The sequence below is a fragment of the Heliconius melpomene genome, unplaced genomic scaffold (genome assembly GCF_056956725.1).
Source record: "Heliconius melpomene rosina isolate 202511_hmr_F unplaced genomic scaffold, ASM5695672v1 ptg000039l, whole genome shotgun sequence".
Taxonomy (NCBI): domain Eukaryota; kingdom Metazoa; phylum Arthropoda; class Insecta; order Lepidoptera; family Nymphalidae; genus Heliconius; species Heliconius melpomene.
In genome coordinates this window covers 38,440-60,744 of record NW_028181858.1, presented here as the reverse complement: position 1 = coordinate 60,744, position 22,305 = coordinate 38,440, and the positions used below count along the sequence as shown (strand labels likewise).

The 22,305-nt window shown below is 39.5% G+C and overlaps 2 protein-coding genes across 2 annotated transcripts; one reads left to right on the top strand and one right to left on the bottom strand.

Annotated features, from left to right (window-relative positions):
- Positions 1-8,785: 8,785 nt before the first annotated feature.
- On the top strand, positions 8,786-9,875 carry LOC146526618 (uncharacterized). The gene has a single exon (XM_085206934.1). The coding sequence runs from the start codon at positions 8,814-8,816 to the stop codon at positions 9,684-9,686; it is 873 nt and encodes a 290-aa protein (XP_085063060.1). The 5' UTR covers positions 8,786-8,813; the 3' UTR covers positions 9,687-9,875.
- Positions 9,876-15,329: 5,454 nt separating this feature from the next.
- LOC146526617 (uncharacterized) lies at positions 15,330-15,791 on the bottom strand. The gene has a single exon (XM_085206909.1). The coding sequence runs from the start codon at positions 15,789-15,791 to the stop codon at positions 15,330-15,332; it is 462 nt and encodes a 153-aa protein (XP_085063035.1).
- Positions 15,792-22,305: the final 6,514 nt, after the last annotated feature.

The following is a 22,305-nucleotide window of genomic DNA, read 5'->3' as shown; positions in this document are numbered from 1 at the left end:
ATATAGTTTTTTCATAAGGATAACATGGTCCACGCGGTCAAACGCTTTCTCGAAATCTGTATAAATTACGTCAACTTGATATCCCTCGTCCATGTATTTCAAAATGTCACTTGTAAACCCAATCAGATTAGAATTAGTTGATCGCCTTTTCATAAATCCATGTTGATTATTAGGTATGGCTCTGCTGAGAACAGAATACAATTTAGTATATATTAGTTTTTCTAGCACTTTACCCAATATATTCAAAATAGATATAGGACGATAGTTTATAATTAGAGTTTCGGATCCTTTTTTATGTATAGGTATGATGTGTGCTTCTTTCCATTTAGATGGGAAAATACCTTCACTCAGTGATTTATTATATAAAAGCATTAAAGGAAAAGCAACCTCTTTAGCACAGTTTTTGAAAAATACTGAAGGTATATTATCACTACCAGGACCTTTTCGTATATTAAGCGATTCAAATACCTTCAGAATTTCTGTCTCTGTAAGCCTAATCATATATAAATTTTCGTCTGAAAAGGAGGAAACATTATAACTTTGTTCGGTATAATTTAGCGTGGAATCAATAAAGACACTTTTAAAATATTTATTGAAACCTTGACAGATTTTTAGTTCGTCGTCATAGATTTCGTTGTCGTAATACAAGATGCTGGGATAATTCGATGCTTTCTTACGTTTCGACCTAACATACGTGTGCAAAACTTCCGGTGATTTCAATATATGATCCTGAATGTAAAGTATGTAACGCTTAAAGCATGTTTTTTGCATCTGCTTTTGCCTATCCCTCAAAAGTTTAAATTCATCATAGTCCAATAAATTACCATATACTTTCCATTTATGGTGTATTTTATATTTTTCCCTAATAACATTTATTAAAGCCCTAGAGTACCAAACAGGTTAATTGTGTCTACCTCCCACGGCATGCTTAGGCACGAAATCATTAATTAATTTATATAAAATTTCGTAAAAACAATTTAAAGATTCATCTACTGATTTATTTTGAAAAATAATATTCCAATTAATTAAAGAAAGTTCCTTCTTTATACGATCATAGTCTGCTTTCTGAAATAAATATTTTATAAACTTTCCAAGACGAACCTCGGCTGTAAAAATCTCAATACTGTCAATTTCTAATGCCGGGTGATATTTATCTTCACTTAGTAAAGGATCGGTTGAAATTGATATATTTAAGTTAGTATTAGCTATAACTAAATCTAAAATATTTCCACTGAAATTGGAATATTTATTGAGTTGCAGGAGTCCATGAAACTGTAATGCATTCAGGAAAGTAACAGCAGTATTAAATGTTTCATTGGTGCCTTCTTTTGCACAAGTTGGCCCTCCTCGTGAATCCCATTGTATACTGGGCATATTGAAGTCGCCCAATAATATGACATGATCATCAGGATGAGCTTGCATTACGGCATTCAAAGAATCCAACACTAAAGCTAATCTCTGAGAATGCTGCATGTCTCCAGGTACATAAACTACTCCTAAGTGGACAGCTCGTCGCTGAGTAATACCAAAACCGCGCGCACCTATTGTTATCCAAACTAATTCAACACCCACCCGTGAGAACTCGCTCCTCAGTTTTGCATGGTACACCTGCTTAGCGTATATCATAACTCCACCACCTATACTTTTATGGGAGGATTTGGTGTCTCGATCACATCTAAAAATATCATAGCGTGCATCACTTACCTCACTGTTTAGGAAACTATTATTTAACCATGTCTCTGTTATAAATATTAAATCGAAATCATTAGACAATACGCTTTGATAAATATCATTAACCTTAGTACGGAGACCACGAACATTTTGGTAATATAATTTAATTGAATTAATCATTTATAATAATATTTTTAAATAGTTTGATTACATACTTTAAATATATATAGGAAATTATAGTGGGGGAAACATGGCATGGCAGATGTGTTTGATAAATTAGCAGTAAGAAAATAATTGCTTTATTAAAAATTATATATAAGCAAGTAAAAAGTGTATAAGTGTGCGAGTTAATGTAATAAGTGTATGTGAGAGTGATGTGTGTTAAGGGTGCATTAAATCCCAACTTGTTTATATAATAAAAATAAAATAAAACTTTAAAAAATGTTATTCTAAAATTTAAATAGCGATATACATTTATGAAAAGAGTAAAGTGACACAGATTAATAATATAAACTTTCAAATTATTTTTAATAAATCCTTTTCTGAATTTATAGCGATTGCATGTGTTACCTCGTTTTTTCGCACAAAGATGGAACAGTTTTTTGACCAAACAAACTTATAAGCCTTTTCAGTTGCGAGTTGTTTACTTTTTTTCAACAAATACCTATTCTGTGGCGTGAGATGGTCATTTACAAAAATTCTATTTGTCCTCCCTGATATATCTATGTCTTGAGACGTGATACCTCGAGTTTTTTTCAAGCCGGATAGGATGTTGTCCTTGAGGAGTCTGTTTTTAAGTTTACAAACAATAACTCGTGGCCTGTCCTTGATATTTTGTCTTGGTGTGATTCTGTTCGCAAATTCAATATCATGATGGTGCAGAGACACACCAGCGTGCTTGGCAACTTTAATAATAATGCCAGGTATGTCTTCATTATTCAATTCAGGAACACCTATTATTTCTATATTCTGCTGTCTTACCCATTGTTGCTGTTTTGAAAATTGACAAGTCAGTTCGCTTACACTCTCCTCCAATTTACTAACTTGTGTTTTGAGAATATTGTGCTCCGCAATCAATTTTTCATGCTCACTTTGTAATGTATTTTGAGAAGTTGCCAAATTCAATAGTTCCGAGGATAATGTAGTTAAATTATTTTTTATTTCCAATAGTACAGTTTGCTTTAATTCCGCTATGATATTGTTTTTAAAATCAGTCAATTTTTTATTCAAAATATATTCCAAATTTTGTATTTGTAGTTCTTTGCAGTTTTTATTCGAGTATTCGGCAGACGGAGATGTTTTCTCTGCGCACTTAGGACATATGTAGGTTTCCTTATGCTTCACTGACATCTTTTTAAAATTAGCGTCACTTATTCTTAAACATGCGTAATGAAATTTTTCCGTACAAGAAGAGCAACATATTTCTTCTTTTTTTAATATACTTGATGAACATACACTGCATTTAGAGGACATTGTTAATAATTATATTTTAATAATTTAATAACCTATATTTGTTAAATAAAAACAACTGAGGGTAACTAGCTAACTAACTAAGCAGTACACTCCACAAGACGCAGATGCTAAACTGTCTCGTATTAGTATTGTAATAAAGTCCAAAACGCCATGCAGATCGCGGCACTGACACGTTTTAATCGAACAATGTCTGCGGTTAGACTTTTCTTCGAACTATTGTAGACTTTTATTTCACTGATATGATATTATTTATTCACTAGACACTTTCGAAAATTACTTTAATGATTAGAAATCAAGTTTAATTATTCACTATTATTGTTCAATGGTTTATATAACTTTAAATGACATATAATTTTAAATTTACAAAAGGAACGCTTAACTGTGTGTGTAGCTCGTACACGCGCTCACGAAGAAGTGAGCGCGTGTACGAGCGAATTATTATAGACAATTCCCTATCTTGGTCAGTACAGATAGCTGAGGTTAGCCGTAAATTATTTGCCACTATCGGATCGCTCAAACGATGGAAATATTTCCTACCTATAAAGACCAAAACTGCTCTAGCTCATTCACTACTGTTACCGATTTTAGACTATGCTGATTCGTGTTACCCAGACTTATCTGAGGAACAACTAAATAAACTAGAGCGGTTACAAAATCTATTATCTTCGGTTTACGTAAATTTGATCATGTTTCTGATCATCGTCGTCAGCTTGGATGGCTTCCTATCCGACATCGCCGAAATTTCCGCATGCTGACTCTCCTCTATTCTATCCTGTACAACTCTCTCTCTCCCTCCTACTTAAAAGATCGATTTTGTTTCCTAGGTGCCGATTCACTTCTTCACCTCCACCTTAGATCCCGTTGTGATAATCTCCTTAAATTACCAACTTCCCATACCCTATTTTATTCTAAGTCTTTTACTATGAAATCTGCAATTCTTTGGAATGAACTTCCTACAGAAGTTCGTCATTCCAAATGTCTATACAGTTTTAAAAATCGCCTGAAAGAGTACTTATTTAATTTAGTATAATAGTTTATCTTTATTTATTTATTTTAATATTATGTGTCGGAGACTAAGGTGATTGGGACCGGAGCTTGTTCCGATCCCACTTCTGATGTAGACAGATATGACCGACATCGTACTTCTAATTCGGGCGTGGTAATTATAAGAAATGTTATCTTACTCTTGACGTGAAGCTTGGAGCAGTGCCGTGGACTTGTGACCACAACTGTAGGCTTAAGGGATCCCTTTACAGTACTAACACTCGCCTTTCACTGCTCCAGCCCAGTATAATTGCAAATAGGTCTTAACCACATTTGTAATTGAAGTAGTCGAGGTTGGCCAGCGGTGGAGCACGAGTAGTGCACCGAGCCGTGGTAGAGCCTCGACTGAGCGTACGTCCGTGCGGTTGGTTTTATGTGATTGTCATCGATCGGTGTGACGTCAGAGTGACAGGCAACACCATCTGGTTTTGACAACTGGCAACTTAAATAATCTGCTTCCCTGATACGGCCAATCCTGACATGCGCGCGTCCTCGAGCGCTTTTGCCTTCAATAGTGCTCGATTTAGCCTGCCTAAAAATAATAATCCAACCATACCACTCCTACTGAGATCACTACTACTTTATTCCGCTCGTCCAATCCTGACACATTAACCTAACACTATCAAATTGGACCTAATCTAACCTAACACTATCAAATTGAACAGGACGGGCGAGTCCTTTCGACCAATTCGACTAACTAAACCTTCGACACAACCTAAGGATGAACCGGATGAATGTGTCTCTTCGACCAGCCACACGTGCATGACCCTTCAAACTTTCGACCCTTCGACGCTACGACCAACTAACCCTTCGATCAACCTAAAAATGAAGTTGATGAATGTGTCCTTTCGACCAGCCGCTATCAGCTGCATGGCCCGGACAACACTATCCCTTCGACCAACTAACCCATCGAACAACCAAAGAATGAAGCGGATGAATGTGTCCCTTCAACCAGCCGCTATCAGCTGCATGGCCCGGACGACATTATCCCTTCGATCAACGAACACCTAAGAATGGACCGGATGAATGTGTCCCTTCGACCATCAGCCATCAGCTGCATGGACCGGACGACATTATCCTTTCGACCACCGTATATGACCTCAAGAACATAAACCATGGCTAAGGTGTCCCTTCGACCAGTCGCCATCTCAAATGACGACATGGACCGGACGGCCTTACCATGAAACCGTAACCAAAGTGTCCCTTCGACCATTCGCCATCTCGTATGACGACATGGACCGGACGGCCTTGCCCTGCAACCACTTACCACCTCCTATGGCCCGTACACTGTGCCAGCGACCCTACAGTATCTACGTTCGTCAACCGTTATCCACTCTCGTCACGATCACACCAACTGTTACATGAACCCGACACACACTACCTGTTTAGTCGATAGAGGTACTACTACACTGCACATTATCGTTACCCTAAAAATCTTATCCCTATAGCTTACACTACTGAACCAAACTATACCGAGTATGACTCGTATAAGCAACCCTTTCCAAGATCACATCGATATCGCTACAACAAGATATCTATAGCCGATATTCCTATGGAATCAGACATTAAATTACACTAGATATTGTTACTAGAGCTAACCATTTTTCTACACTATATAATTTTGTTGAAATAGATTCCTACAATTAATTTCCTTTCATCATTGAAACTTTTTTTAGAACTAGGCAACATATTATCTGCACTATGTATTACTCCTACAGAGTATTACTAAATTTCAGAAACAATCCTGAAGTAAAACTTTAACCAAAAAGTTTTATTTTAACACTTATAACGTTGAGATGTAACTAAGTAACAAAATCTAACTAGGTATGTAAATTACACACACTTCATTGATGTTTCACTATGAAATTGGCAACAATTAAGCATAAACGCGTCTCTAATTTTTAAACCATTACTTTTAAATTTCTTTTAACTAACTTGCCTTTAAAGAATTTTAATGTATCTACTACAATTTAATTAAAATTGTCACTAATTGGATTAACACCATTTACTTAAAATAATTAACTGGTTACTGGCGACCAAAACCCTAGTTGAACTTAAATATTAAGCGACACTAACCTTTACAATATTCGGAGCCATTACTTTTCTTTTAATACAATTTGAAATATACGGTACGTTCACTAACTATTTTATTTCTCTTAACAATTACATCTAACTTTATAATCACTTTAAAAGAATTAACTAACCTCTTTACTTTCTTTAAACAATCTTTACCTAATATGTCACTTTCAAATATGTCACTTTTTTAAAATTAAATTACCAAATAACTTCCGTTTCTTTAATTTACACTGTTATATGCTGCGCCATAATTATGGAAACAACTGTATTTCACCTTTTTTAAAATGAATTACGTTCATAATGATTTCATTGTAAACCTTCTATAAAATTAGTGACCTACCGACATAATTTTTTAAAATTTGAAATATTTTTTTACATTTTTCATTTAATACGGTGCGTATTAGACGGGGCGTCGATACTTTAAGAATCTCAAACTAAAGAAATTAACGTAACTAACGAAACGAACAGACTAACGAAATTATTTACTACACTCACGCGACGTAACTACGTATTTACACACTCACAGAACGGTAGACTATTGAAAGTGTCGAAACATTACTTACTTCACGTGAGAGTGAGGTTCATCCCACTTCTGATGTCGGAGACTAAGGTGATTGGGACCGGAGCTTGTTCCGAACTTGGAAGTTTATCAGAAAATCCCTTTACAGGGAAGAGAAGTAGATTCTAAGGAATCATATACTACAATTCCAAATGAAATTAAATTGGATAATTCAATAAATTTCAATGAAAATTTCTGTGAAGAGAACTTCAAAATTTTTATTAACCATCTCGATTTCCAAAAACAGGCAATGATAAATGATTTAATATTGAACCATAAATCTGTGTTTGCAAAGGATAAGTATGACATTGGAAAAGTAACGGAGTATGAAGCACATATTGATCTATTAATAGACAAATATTGCAGTAGAAGGCCATATCGTTGTACAATTGAAGATAAGAAAGAGATAGAAAATCAGATTACAAAGTTATTGGAAAAAAATATGATAGAAGAATCATATAGTCCGTTTGCTGCCCCAGTTACACTGGCTTATAAGAAAGAGGAAAATAAAAAATCAAGGTTATGCATAGATTTTCGAGATTTAAATAAAATTGTAGTTCCACAATCACAGCCATTCCCACTTATTGAGGACCTATTAGTTAAAACAAGAGATTGTATTTTTTTTTCTACACTGGATCTAAACTCTGCATTTTGGTCAATTCCTCTTCGTGTTTCAGATAGGCATAAAACAGCATTCGTCACACAAGAAGGTCATTACCAATGGACTTGTTTGCCATTTGGTCTAAAAACATCTCCGGCAATATTCCAGAGAATAATGTGTAACATAATCCGGAAACATAAGCTTGGTGAGTTCACAGTATGCTATATTGATGATATTTTACTGTTTTCAAAATCCTTTTCAGATCATATTAGACACTTAAAACAGTTATTTGAAGCAATAAAAATTGAAGGGTTAAGATTAAAATTTTCCAAGTGTACATTTGCAGCTGATTCAGTTAAATATCTGGGCCACATTATACAGAACAATTCAGTAAGGCCTTTGAAAGACAACTTAATATCAATAAAAAACTTCCCTACTCCAAAAACCCCAAAAAACGTTAGACAGTTTTTGGGGAAAATAAACTTTTATCATAAGTATGTCCCTAATATAGCGGTTAAACTGGAACCATTACATAACTTGTTAAGAAAAGGGCAATCCTTTAATTGGACAAAAAACTGTGAAGAAGCATTTAATGAAATGAAACAAATATTGTGCTCTCAACCTATATTAACTATTTTTAATCCAAATTTACCTATTTACATATACACTGATGCCAGTATACTAGGAGTGGGTGCAGTTCTAAAGCAGCCTCAAGAAGACAATCTTGTGAAACCAGTGGCATATTTCTCGAAAAAATTGAGTGATGTTCAAAAAAGAAAGAAAGCTATATATCTGGAATGTCTAGCAATTAAAGAATGCGTAAAATATTGGCAGCATCTTTTGATAGGTAGGAAATTTATTGTATTCTCAGACCATAAACCATTAGAAAATATGAATATTAAGTCGAGAACGGACGAAGAATTAGGGGATCTGACATTTTATCTATCCCAATATGATTTTCAGGTTAAATATGCTCCAGGAAAATACAACCTCGAAGCTGATCGCTTAAGCAGGAACCCAGTCCTGGAACCATATGAAAATTAGGATGAACAATTAAAAATAGTCAACATAATAAAAATAGAAGATATCTTAAATGATCAGGTAAATAATAAAGAAATACAGTGTAGGAAAAATAAGTTAATTACTAAAAACAATGTTTATTATAAAAAAGTAAAAAAAAAGGAAAAAATTATTATATCAGAGAAATTTAGTATAGAATTGATGAAAAATGTACATACAAACCTAGGTCATATAGGAATCAATCAAATGCACAAAATGATCAGTTCACTATATACATCAAAAAACATGACCAAAAACATAAAAAGGATATGTGAAACTTGTATAATCTGTCTAAAGAACAAATCAAGAGGACTAAATAAATATGGTTTGATGTCTCACTTAGGTCCTGCCACAAAACCCTTTGAGATATGTTCTATTGATACTATTGGTGGCTTTGGGGGTTCTAGGTCCACAAAGAAATACTTACATCTACTATCAGATCATTTTACAAGATATGCATATATTTTAACATCAAGTACTCAAAATGCAAATGATTTCATTAGACTAGTAAAAAGCTGTGCAGAACCTGACCACATTGGCGTAATTCTTTCAGATCAATACCCCGGAATCAATTCAAAAGAATTTAAAAAATTTTTAGATGACAAAAATATTCCCATAATTTTTACAGCTGTGAACTCGCCCTTCTCAAATGGCTTAAATGAAAGACTGAATCAAACGTTAGTTAATAGAATCAGATGCAAGATTAACGAAAATAATACAAAAATAGCATGGACAACTATAGCACATCATTGTGTTAGAAACTATAATGAAACTATACACTCTGTCACAGGATTTCCTCCAAAATATTTGTTAAATGGCACAGATGTCACTATTTTGCCAAATGAACTTAAACTAAAAAAGACAGAATATGATCTTACTAAAGATAGAGAAAAAGCTCTGGAAAATACAATCAAGTCTCATAATTATAACAAAGTGATTTATGATAAAAATAGAAAACATATAGATTTAAAAGTTGGTGACATTGTTTTTGTGGACAATGGAAATAAATTAAATAGAAGGAAACTTGATGAATTGCGAAGCGGTCCCTATCAAATCATGGAAAAAATATCAAACTCAATTTTCAAGATAAATACTGGTCATAAAAAATCTGAATCAAATTTTTTCCACATTTCAAAAATTACTCCAATGCCTCTGCTTGAGGAACCTACTTTGGGAGGGAGATGTAAAGACAATTACATGTAATTCTCTTTAATTTTTAATTCCTGGCCATAGACGTAACTACGTCTATGGTTTGAAAAAGATAATCTGTACAAATAGTTAAGCTATACAAAACTGTCAACATAGATCTTTTTAATTAATTTTGCTGAACACGTGTAACATAAAAATTTGTTAGAAGTAATAGACATTAAATGTCGTTTCTTTAACGAGAAACTCAGTGTGTTTTAATTACTACTATAAAATAACATTCACATTATATATAATATTTAATTATATTTCATAAAATTTGCACTGAGACGTTATCCCCTTTCTCCTCATTACATTTTATCCGTAATGTTTCAAAGGTTGTCTGGTGGAGATTGCTTAAAGCAATAAGACCGCCTTTGCATACGTGTTTTTCTTTAAATTTTATTTGTGTTGTTCTTTCTATATATTTCTTTTATGTGTGCAATAAAGTATATTCTATTCTATTCTATTCTAAAATGATTCCTCACCGCTGAAATGCGTAAAAATGCTCAGAAAAAAGAAATGAAGAAAAAAATTTCAGAAATAATAAATAAAATTATTCCTCACCGTAAACCTTTTGATACTATAATAGTATGTTTTCCTTGGAATGTTCTTTCTCGACAAATATCTCGTCATCATTGAAATATAGTTAATAATACGATAATATATCCAATAAATAATAAGTTTATATTAAAATTATGAAATCATTTTACTAAACCAGTTACTAAGGTTATTACTCCAATAGCTCCTGTTAAGGGTCAAGGTCTATAGTCAACTAAGTGATAGGGATGATTATGATTAGACATTAATTTACTTCTCTAGAATAAAGAGTTCTTAAAATAGAAATTACATAAGATTGAATAATTGCTACGGCAATTCAAGAATTAATAATAAAATTTGAACAATAATTAAAATAATTAATAAATAATTAAGTATATTAATACCTGTATTACTTAATAAAGTTAAAAGTAAATGACCTGCAATTATATTAGCTGTTAATCGAACTGCTAAAGTTCCAGGTCGAATAATATTACTAATAGTTTCAATTAGTACTATAAAAGGTATTAAAATAGTTGGTGTTCCCTGAGGAATTATATGAATAAATATATGTTGTGTATTATTTAATCATCCATAAATTATAAATCTTAATCATAATGTTAAAGATAATGAAAGGGATATATTAAGATGACTTGTTCTAGTAAAAATATATGGGAATAAACCTAAAAAAATATTAAATAAAATAAAAAAGAATAATGAAATAAAAATAAAAGTTGATCCATTAATTCTATTTGGTTCTAATAAAGTTTTAAATTCATTATGAAGTTTATTAGAAATAAAATTTCATAATAAATAATGACGATTAGGAAAAAATCAGAAATATAAAGGAATAAATAATAATCCAATAAATGTTCTAATTCAATTAAATGGGAAATTAAATAAATTTGTTGAAGGATCAAAAATTGAAAAAAGATTATTTATCTTTTTCAAAAATTTTTTTTGAAATTATTTTTATTAATTTTTTTAAAATTAAAATTATTTTTATAATTAAAAATAAAATAATTTATAATTATAAAACTAATAAAAATAGAAATAAAAAATAATAATGAAATTATTCAATTGATAGGTATTATTTGAGGAATAAAAGAATATTACAAAAAGTAATAATTTAAATTTGACATATTTATGTTATTTATTAACTAATTCTTTATCATTAGAAGTAAATCCTAATTCACTATAAAATGGTTTAAGAGACCAGTACTTGCTTTCAGTCATCTAATGAATAATTATTAATTCAATTAATAAAGTTTTTTATAGGGATTCTTTCAATAACAATAGGTACAAAACTATGATTTGCCCCACAAATTTCAGAACATTGACCATAATAAATTCCAGGACGATTAATAAAAAATCTAGTTTGATTTAATCGTCCTGGATTAGCGTCAATTTTTACTCCTAATGATGGAATTGTTCAAGAGTGAATTACATCTGTAGCTGTAACTAAAATACGAATTTGATTATTTATAGGTAAAATAATTCGATTATCAACATCTAAAAGTCGAAAATTATTTAAATTTTCATTAGATTGAATGAAAAATATATGAATCAAATTTATAGCGGTTGAGATGTGATACCACTATTTAATATGATCTTATTTATTTTACACTAAATGAGTAAAATTAAAAATCCAAATTTTGTGGAGAAATTGTCCAAATTTATTTAACTCACAGATACGTGAAGAGAAAATAATCACAGAAGGAAATAAAGAAATTTAAATAAATACCAATAGAAAATACAAGCTAAACTAGCACGTAATGGCAAGAAGTTAAGGTTGAGAATTGAATGCAAGCTAAGAGAGCAATGGATACACAAGTGAATGTCGCAAGCGATTCTAGCCGACTCTTTAAACGTGGCGATGCTGGCTAGCAGCAAACACGCATAGCAAAAAAACTCGGAACAGGTTTGAATTGTTCCAATGCGCTGCGTGCGGATGATTCTAGTAAATGTAATAATATTAATTTTGAATAAGTAATGTTCCCTACAGTACTCCCCCCCAGAGACCTGGTTAAGGGCGATAGTAGTCTGGAAGCTTGACTCTTCTTCCGCTTCTTGTCCGCTTCTCAAGTGTCTGCTCCACGTCAGATTGAGAGATAGCCTTTGGTGCTGTTATTATCCTCTTTGATGCAGGAACGGCCTCTCTCGTAACATATGCGGGCTTGATCCTGTCCACACTAACGTTATTAGGCTTACCACATATGTCTATTTTGAAATATTTAGGAGTCCTCTTGAGAACCTTGTATGGGCCTGCATAAGGTGGTTCCAGTGGTTTGCGGACGTGGTCCTGCCGTAAAAAAACATGTGTTGTCTCTGCAAGGTCAGCTGGCATATAAAAAGGACCTGTCCTATGCCATGACGTGGGCTTCGGTGAGAGTCGTGCCATACCAGCACGAAGACGAGTGACCAGATTTGTGATATCTGCTGTCCTGTAATCCTCCGAGGGTGCAAGAAATTGCCCTGGAAGTCGAAGGGGCTCCCCGTAGACCAGCTCAGCCGCTGAAGCCTGAATATCATCCTTCCAAGCGCTACGGATGCCCAGCAGCACTAAGGGAAGTGCTTCCGTCCAGGTCGAAGAGGGATGGCACATGATAGCTGCCTTCAGCTGACGATGGAGTCTCTCGATCAAGCCGTTGGAAGCTGGATGATACGAAGTAGTCGTAAAGTGATGTGCACCAACCATGGCTGATAGTGCCTTGAAGAGATGCGACTCGAATTGCCGACCCCTATCGGTTGTAATTCGAAGAGGGCAACCAAATCTTGCTATCCAACCAGAGAGAAGAGCGGCAGCACAGGAATCAGCTGTGATGTCCTTAAGTGGGAATGCCTCAGGCCATCGTGTGAAACGGTCGATGACAGTAAGGCAATATCTGAAATCAGACGAAATAGTTAAAGGTCCGACGATGTCGAGGTGGATGTGTGCAAACCTCGATGTAGGAGTTGGAATTGAGGATAAGGGAGCAAGGGTATGACGGTGAACTTTGCTCTTTTGACAAAGTACACACTCTCGTGTCCACTGTCTACAGTCTTTGCGAATCCCTGGCCATACGAATCTCTGTGTAACCAGCCGCACTGTAGCTGTCCTACCAGGATGGCTCAAGCTGTGTGAAGTTTCAAAAACTTGTCGGCGAAACTTCTCAGTAATGAACGGGCGCGGAGAAGACATTGATACGTCACAGTATAACTTCTGGTTACAGTGTGGCAAATCTACCTTAACCAGTTTTAACGATGAGCCTTTTTGAAGCAGACCTAGCAGTTCAGGATCAGTATCTTGAGCAAGTGCTAGAGCCTGGTAATCGATAGATCGACTCACCTCTTCCAGTCGTGACAGAGTATCAGCCACTACGTTCAAACGTCCTGGTAAGTATTGAATAATAGTTGTGAACTGAGAAATATAATCAAAGTACCGATATTGGCGCGGTGAGCATTTCTCCCTGTTAATGTTGAATGCATATGTGAGAGGTTTATGATCCGTGTGAATCACGAAGTTTCGAGCCTCAACCATGTGTCGAAAATATTTAATGGCTTCATAAATGGCTAACAGTTCTCTGTCGTAAGGACTATACTTCTTCTGCGCAGATGTTAATTTTTTAGAAAAGAAACCAAGAGGTTGCCATACGTTATTAACACGTTGTTGAAGAACTGCTCCAATTCCGACATCAGAAGCATCAGTGGCAATAGCTAGCTCTGCAGAAGGATCTGGGTGAGCCAGTAATGTGGCTTGAGATAAACAAGTCTTACATTTTTGAAAGGCTTCCATCATCTCCGGCGTCATAGTGATCGGCTTAGCTCCTTTCATCTTAGGTCCTAGAAGCGCAGCATCTAATGGTGCTTGGATATTTGCGGCATCGGGAATAAAACGCCGATAAAAATTGAACATACCGAGGAAACGTCGTAATTCCTTAGCAGTTTTCGGCACACTGCACTCCTCTATGCTCTTTACGTTCGTCTCTAAAGGTTGAGTCCCAGAACCTGACACTAGGTAACCAAGAAATTTTACCTGTCGCTGCCCGAAGACTCACTTGGATGTGTTTATCAAAACACCATACTCTTTGAGCCTGGTGAAGAGTAATCTGATGTGGCGCTGATGTTGTTCTTCAGAACTGGAAAATACCAAAATGTCGTCTAAGTAACCAAAACAAAAGTCATCAAAATCACGTAGCACTTCGTCCATGAACCTCTGAAAGGTTTGTGCTGCATTGCGCAGTCCGTAGGTCATGTACGGGAACTCGAAAAGTCCAAAAGGAGTTATAATGGCTGTTTTGTGGATATCATTGACGTGTACTGGTATTTGATTGTACGCCTTGACTAGATCGATAGTTGAAAATACTGTACAACCAGAGAGTTGGTAGGAAAAATCCTGGATATGGCGTATCGGATACCTGTCAGGTACTGTGCGAGCATTGAGTGCCCTATAATCACCACATGGTCTCCATCCGTCGTCCTTCTTCTTAACTAAGTGCAGAGCGGACGACCACGAACTGTTAGAGGAGCGGGCAGTTCCCTGTGACAGCATATCGTCAAATTCTTTTTTGGCTGCTTTCAGTCTAACTGGGTCTAAACGACGAGGTCTACTGGTAACCGGTGGTCCGGGAATGGTTTTGATGTAATGCACGGTATTATGCTTAGGTAAGGAAGACGTACCTGATGGTCTCGTTACCTCTGGAAACTCATGAAGCAGCTGATGGTATTTTGATTCTCCCGAAATGGCTTTGACTGACGCAAGGTCATCGGAGATATTTTCTTTTATTGCTTGCACTGACAGAGTGGTATTTCCATCGACGAGTCGCTGACATCTGCAATCTACAAGAAGATTGTAAAATATCAAAAAATCTACGCCGATAATGGGCTTTGAAACATCAGCGATGGTAAATTTCCAGGTGAAAGTACGTTTCAGTCCTAGGTCTAAGTGCAATAATGTAGGACCGTAAGTATGAATGACTGTACCGTTCGCCGCCATGAGTTCATACTTTGTCTTGGTACAGGGCGCCTTGGTAGCCAACCGTGGAAAAACGCAGAGATCCGAGCCAGTATCAATGAGGAAAAGCATTTTTGAAATACGGTCGGTAATGAAAAGACGGCCTGTAGGTAAAGGGCAGACGTTGGCCGCTACTTCCGGCTGCCCAGAGAGTTTTCCGACTCTCCGTAACTACATGGCTGCACACATTTTTTAGCATTTGAACCAAATTTAAAATGGTACCAACATTTTTGCTGGGTAGTCGACTTCCTGCGATGTCTGGAATGGCTCCGGGAACGCTCTTTAAATTTTGATGAGACCGAGTTGTGACGTACGTGGGTCGAGAGTTCCGATACCTGCTTGGTCAGGAGTTGGATCTGCTTGGCCATTTCTTCCAACATGGAGGATGCAGGGGGTGTGGCCATCGCAGATGTGCTTGCGACCTGTGGTGATGAGGGTGCTATCTCATGCACTTTGTCTGCCAGGTCAGCTAATTTTTCGATAGGCAGATCAGGCTGTGAAGCTATAACCGTTTGAATGTTTTGTGGTAACCTACTCGACCATAATGTTTTTAAAAAATCCTTGGGGACAGATGAACCCGCAAGATCTTGCATGTATCGCAGAAACTGTGATGGCTTGCGATCACCTAGCTGCTCGTGCCTCAGCTATTCAATTCAGTTAAATTCAGTTGAAACTGGTGTCGATCGTTCGGGCTTCGAGGGGCCTTCAAGGTGGTATACAACCCGCGGGAATGCGCGGGAAGGTGCCGGCGGTTAGTGGCGAAAACCGATTTTTTCAGTTTTCCCCGCTCGGATTCAGTTGAAACTGGTGTCGATCCTTCGGGCTCCGAGGGGCCTTCAAGGTGGTATACAACCCGCGGGAATGCGCGGGAAGGTGCGGGAAGGTGCGGGCGGTAAGTGGCGTAAACCGATTTTTTCAGTTTTCCCCGCTCGGATTCAGTTGAAACTGGTGTCGATCGTTCGGGCTCCGAGGGGCCTTCAAGGTGGTATACAACCCGCGGGAATGCGCGGGAAGGTGCGGGCGGTAAGTGGCGAAAACCGATTTTTTCAGTTTTCCCCGCTCGGATTCAGTTGAAACTGGTGTCGATCGTTCGGGCTCCGAGGGGCCTTCAAGGTGGTATACAACCCGCGGGAATGCGCGGGAAGGTGCGGGCGGTAAGTGGCGAAAACCGATTTTTTCAGTTTTCCCCGCTCGGATTCAGTTAAAACTGGTGTCGATCGTTCGTGCTCCGAGGGGCTTTCAAGGTGGTATAAAACCCGCGGGAATGCGCGGGAAGGTGCCGGCAGTAAGTGGCGAAAACCGATTTTTTCAGTTTTCCCCGCTCGGATTCAGTTGAAACTGGTGTCGATCGTTCGGGCTCCGAGGGGCCTTCAAGGTGGTATACAACCCGCGGGAATGCGCGGGAAGGTGCGGGAAGGAGCGGGCGGTAAGTGGCGTAAACCGATTTTTTCAGTTTTCCCCGCTCGGATTCAGATGAAACTGGTGTCGATCGTTCGGGCTCCGAGGGGCCTTCAAGGTGGTATACAACCCGCGGGAATGCGCGGGAAGGTGCGGGCGGTAAGTGGCGAAAACCGATTTTTTCAGTTTTCCCCGCTCGGATTCAGTTGAAACTGGTGTCGATCGTTCGGGCTTCGAGGGGCCTTCAAGGTGGTATACAACCCGAGGGAATGCGCGGGAAGGTGCGGGCGGTAAGTGGAAAAAACCGATTTTTTCAGTTTTCCCCGCTCGGATTCAGTTGAAACTGGTGTCGATCGTTCGGGCTCCGAGGGGCCTTCAAGGTGGTATACAGCCCGCGGGAATGCGCGGGAAGGTGCGGGCGGTAAGTGGCGAAAACCGATTTTTTCAGTTTTCCCCGCTCGGATTCAGTTAAAACTGGTGTCGATCGTTCGTGCTCCGAGGGGCTTTCAAGGTGGTATAAAACCCGCGGGAATGCGCGGGAAGGTGCCGGCAGTAAGTGGCGAAAACCGATTTTTTCAGTTTTCCCCGCTCTGATTCAGTTGAAACTGGTGTCGATCGTTCGGGCTCCGAGGGGCCTTCAAGGTGGTATACAACCCGCGGGAATGCGCGGGAAGGTGCGGGAAGGAGCGGGCGGTAAGTGGCGTAAACCGATTTTTTTCAGTTTTCCCCGCTCGGATTCAGTTGAAACTGGTGTCGATCGTTCGGGCTCCGAGGGGCCTTCAAGGTGGTATACAACCCGCGGGAATGCGCGGGAAGGTGCGGGCGGTAAGTGGCGAAAACCGATTTTTTCAGTTTTCCCCGCTCGGATTCAGTTGAAACTGGTGTCGATCGTTCGTGCTCCGAGGGGCTTTCAAGGTGGTATAAAACCCGCGGGAATGCGCGGGAAGGTGCCGGCAGTAAGTGGCGAAAACCGATTTTTTCAGTTTTCCCCGCTCGGATTCAGTTGAAACTGGTGTCGATGGCGGTAAGTGGCGAAAACCGATTTTTTCAGTTTTCCCCGCTCGGATTCAGTTGAAACTGGTGTCGATCGTTCGGGCTCCGAGGGGCCTTCAAGGTGGTATACAACCCGCGGAAATGCGCGGGAAGGTGCGGGCGGTAAGTGGCGAAAACCGATTTTTTCCAACCCGCGGGAATGCGCGGGAAGGTGCGGGCGGTAAGTGACGAAAACCGTTTTTTTCCAACCCGCGGGAATGCGCGGGAAGGTGCCAGCGGTAAGTGGCGAAAACCGATTTTTTCCAACCCGCGGGAATGCGCGGGAAGGTGCGGGCGGTAAGTGACGAAAACCGATTTTTTCCAACCCGCGGGAATGCGCGGTAAGGTGCCGGCGGTAAGTGGCGAAAACCGATTTTTTCCAACCCGCGGGAAGGTGCCGGCGGTAAGTGGCGAAAACCGATTTTTTCCAACGCGCGGGAATGCGCGGGAAGGTGCTGGCGGTAAGTGGCGTGACAAGCCGTGGTCAAGGCTATGGCCGGCAGCGAGACGTCGTGGGATGCGGTCTCATCCTTCTGCGAGGCAGTGGTGCTCGAGAAGGAGTCGGCGGAACGGGCGAGGGAGGCTTTTGCCGAAGTCGCCATCCACCGTAAGAGACCGGGTCGCCGGAGGGCAGCACACGATCGCCGCCTTTCGCCCTAATGTGCTAGAGGGCGTTCAGCTTGGGGAAGCTGGCCGCCTACCAACCTGGCCCGAGTAGGCGCGCACAGGTTGCTCCCGCGCGCTACTCCGAGCAGGCCGTCGAGGGTGCCCACACACCCTTGACTCCGCGACGTGCCTTGCAGGCTCTCGCCGCCGCGTTTCGCGGAAGACTCACGTCCCCGTGTCTCGCGGCCAGTGGCGGTCGAGGAGGAGCACCGTGAGGTTTTAGTGGGTATTGGGATTGGCCTTCAGCCGGTCCACGAGTCCCACATAACCCGCTCGAGTCCCCACTCGGGCCGGTATCCGTAAAAGGATTTAAAAATAAAAAAAAAATAAAAAAAGGTTAGGTTAGGTTGGGGTGCTTGGTCGGATAACCTCCTCGTGTGTTCGCTCGCTGTTGGCCCTTTCTCGAATGCCTGTCATTCGGGGGGGACGAACAGTGTGCGGGTCGGTGCACCCTGGGCGGCGAGTAATTGGTGTCCACAGGATTCGTCCTTGGGTAATGATTGCTCGCTGGCTAATAATCCGACGTGGTTCTCCGCGTGTCCTCTGTCATGCAGAGGTCACAGTGTGAGGAACCGGAGGGCGTGGTGTGTACTCACCCTACCGCCACGCAGGTGCAGTGATGTGCCTGCGCCGAATATATCGGAACTCCACTCTTGGTTGCGGTCATGTCTCGTAATCAGGAGTGGAACCGAGGGCCTTGCCTTTACCGGCCGGGCTGTGAGGAAGAAAACCTCTATAAAAATTACCCCAACCCAAGCGGCGAAGCAGCGCGAGGGGTTTATGGCTGATGGGGAGATCAGTTGCTACTGCTGGTCCCGTCAGGGTACCGGCCGACACCCTGGCGTAATAGGCTTATCCGAGTACAGGGGGCACTGCTCGGATGGACCGTTTTTCCCCCACACTCGTGGGAACAACATGGAATTTCTAAAAACAAAAAACCAAAACGGTGAGGTGGAGTGTGTTGAGCCCGAGAAGGGCGGCGATGTGATGTTGCCTGAGAAGGGAGGAGTAGATGTGCTTAAGGCGGAGGAAGTTGTTGGTGTTGTTGCGGCGTCTCGAAGAGTGTCTGTTTCGAGTGTCGCTGCGCAGGGGTCAGTTGGTGATGGCCAGAACGTAGGAGTGTGGAAGGAGCCGAGAGTGGTTCTGACCAGATTGGACGTTGATGACGGAATGTCGACTGTCGGTAGTGTCAGGTCGAGACGAGGGTCCGGATCATCATATGGACGGTTGTGGGGAGTGTTGGAGTCAAAGGACTCAGATACTGAAAGTTTTGTGTCGATGGTGTCAGAGAAGTCAAGGACACAGGCACAATACCTGAAGGACAGGCGGAAGAGGCCTCGGAAGCCGATCGATCAGTCGGGGTCTTCTGGTGAAGGAGAGCCAGATAGACCGGCGCCAAAAGTGGTTGCCATGAGGAGACGGAAAGGTCTCGGTGAGGCTGAAAGGAAGGAGTTGCCGCTGAGGTCAGAACAGGAGGTGTCTGACAGCGCTGCGGCCGTACTGGCCAGGGCTAGCTCCAGGCTCTCGGACATGTCTCTACCATCCGAGAAAGAGCAGGACGAAGCCATACTTGCGTCTGACCTACAAAATCAGGTGGTGGACAGCCTAGCGGTGATAAGGAAGGTTGCCAGCAGATCGGGAAACCTTAAAGGAACTTTCACCAAGGCCTTTTGACGGATACCGGCCCGAGTGGGGACTCGAGCGGGTTATGTGGGACTCGTGGACCGGCTGAAGGCCAATCCCAATACCCACTAAAACCTCACGGTGCTCCTCCTCGACCGCCACTGGCCGCGAGACACGGGGACGTGAGTCTTCCGCGAAACGCGGCGGCGGGAGCCTGCAAGGCACGTCGCGGAGTCAAGGGTGTGTGGGCACCCTCGACGGCCTGCTCGGAGTAGCGCGCGGGAGCAACCTGTGCGCGCCTACTCGGGCCAGGTTGGTAGGCGGTCAGCTTCCCCAAGCTGACCGCCCTCTAGCACATTAGGGCGGAAGGCGGCGATCGTGTGCCGCCCTCCGGCGACCCGGTCTCTTACGGCGGATGGCGACTTCGGCAAAAGCCTCCCTCGCCCGTTCCGCCGACTCCTTCTCGAGCACCACTGCCTCGCAGAAGGATGAGACCGCATCCCACGACGTCTCGCTGCCGGCCATAGCCTTGACCACGGCCGGCAGGGAAAGGTCGTCCCCTATGACGTCGCGCAAAGCGCGACGTTGAGACGCCCAGGCTGAGCACACCTCCAACGTGTGCTGGGCCGTCTCATCGAGGCAGTCGTCGCAGTGGTGGCAGCGAGCGTCGGGCTCCCTCCCGGCGATCCGACACAAGTAACCCCCGAAGCAGCCATGCCCCGAGAGCACTTGTGTCATGCGGAAGGTTAGGACGCCGTGACGCCGCGCTAACCACTGGCGGAACACTGGACGAACAGCCTCGATCGTCCTCAGGCCGGCAGTTGGTGTTGCCAGCCGAGTTTCCCACAACTCCATTGCGGCTACCCGCACCTCCTCAGTGCGTGCCTGGCTTGCCGGTTCCCCGGACACTAGGCCTATTATTTCTTCATTTGGTTCATATATTTCATTATTTTCCATAATTTTAATTATTATTATTATTTGAGAATCAATAATTAATCGACGAATAATCCTATTTTCATTAAATATACCATCCTCTATTGAATGATATCAAAATTTACCTCCTTCTGAACATTCTTATGATGAACTTCCTATTTTAAGAAATTTCTAATATGACAGATTATATGTAATGGATTTAAACCCCATTTATAAAGGAATATCCTTTTTTTAGAAATGGCAACCTGATCTAATTTAAATTACCAAAATAGAGCTTCTCCATTAATAGAACAAATTATTTGAAAAAAAAGATTTCAGAAATAATAAATAAAATTATTCCTCACCGTAAACCTTTTGATACTATAATAGTATGTTTTCCTTGGAATGTTCTTTCTCGACAAATATCTCGTCATCATTGAAATATAGTTAATAATACGATAATATATCCAATAAATAATAAGTTTATATTAAAATTATGAAATCATTTTACTAAACCAGTTACTAAGGTTATTACTCCAATAGCTCCTGTTAAGGGTCAAGGTCTATAGTCAACTAAGTGATAGGGATGATTATGATTAGACATTAATTTACTTCTCTAGAATAAAGAGTTCTTAAAATAGAAATTACATAAGATTGAATAATTGCTACGGCAATTCAAGAATTAATAATAAAATTTGAACAATAATTAAAATAATTAATAAATAATTAAGTATTTTAATACCTGTATTACTTAATAAAGTTAAAAGTAAATGACCTACAATTATATTAGCTGTTAATCGAACTGCTAAAGTTCCAGGTCGAATAATATTACTAATAGTTTCAATTAGTACTATAAAAGGTATTAAAATAGTTGGTGTTCCCTGAGGAATTATATGAATAAATATATGTTGTGTATTATTTAATCATCCATAAATTATAAATCTTAATCATAATGTTAAAGATAATGAAAGGGATACATTAAGATGACTTGTTCTAGTAAAAATATATGGGAATAAACCTAAAAAAATATTAAATAAAATAAAAAAGAATAATGAAATAAAAATAAAAGTTGATCCATTAATTCTATTTGGTTCTAATAAAGTTTTAAATTCATTATGAAGTTTATTAGAAATAAAATTTCATAATAAATAATGACGATTAGGAAAAAATCAGAAATATAAAGGAATAAATAATAATCCAATAAATGTTCTAATTCAATTAAATGGGAAATTAAATAAATTTGTTGAAGGATCAAAAATTGAAAAAAGATTATTTATCTTTTTCAAAAATTTTTTTTGAAATTATTTTTATTAATTTTTTTAAAATTAAAATTATTTTTATAATTAAAAATAAAATAATTTATAATTATAAAACTAATAAAAATAGAAATAAAAAATAATAATGAAATTATTCAATTGATAGGTATTATTTGAGGAATAAAAGAATATTACAAAAAGTAATAATTTAAATTTGACA

What these genes read in the sequence shown, in the direction of transcription:
- LOC146526618 (XM_085206934.1), top strand. Translation starts at nt 8,814, where the DNA reads ATGTCTCACTTAGGTCCTGCCACAAAACCCTTTGAGATATGTTCTATT.
- LOC146526617 (XM_085206909.1), bottom strand. Translation starts at nt 15,791, where the DNA reads ATGCAAGATCTTGCGGGTTCATCTGTCCCCAAGGATTTTTTAAAAACA.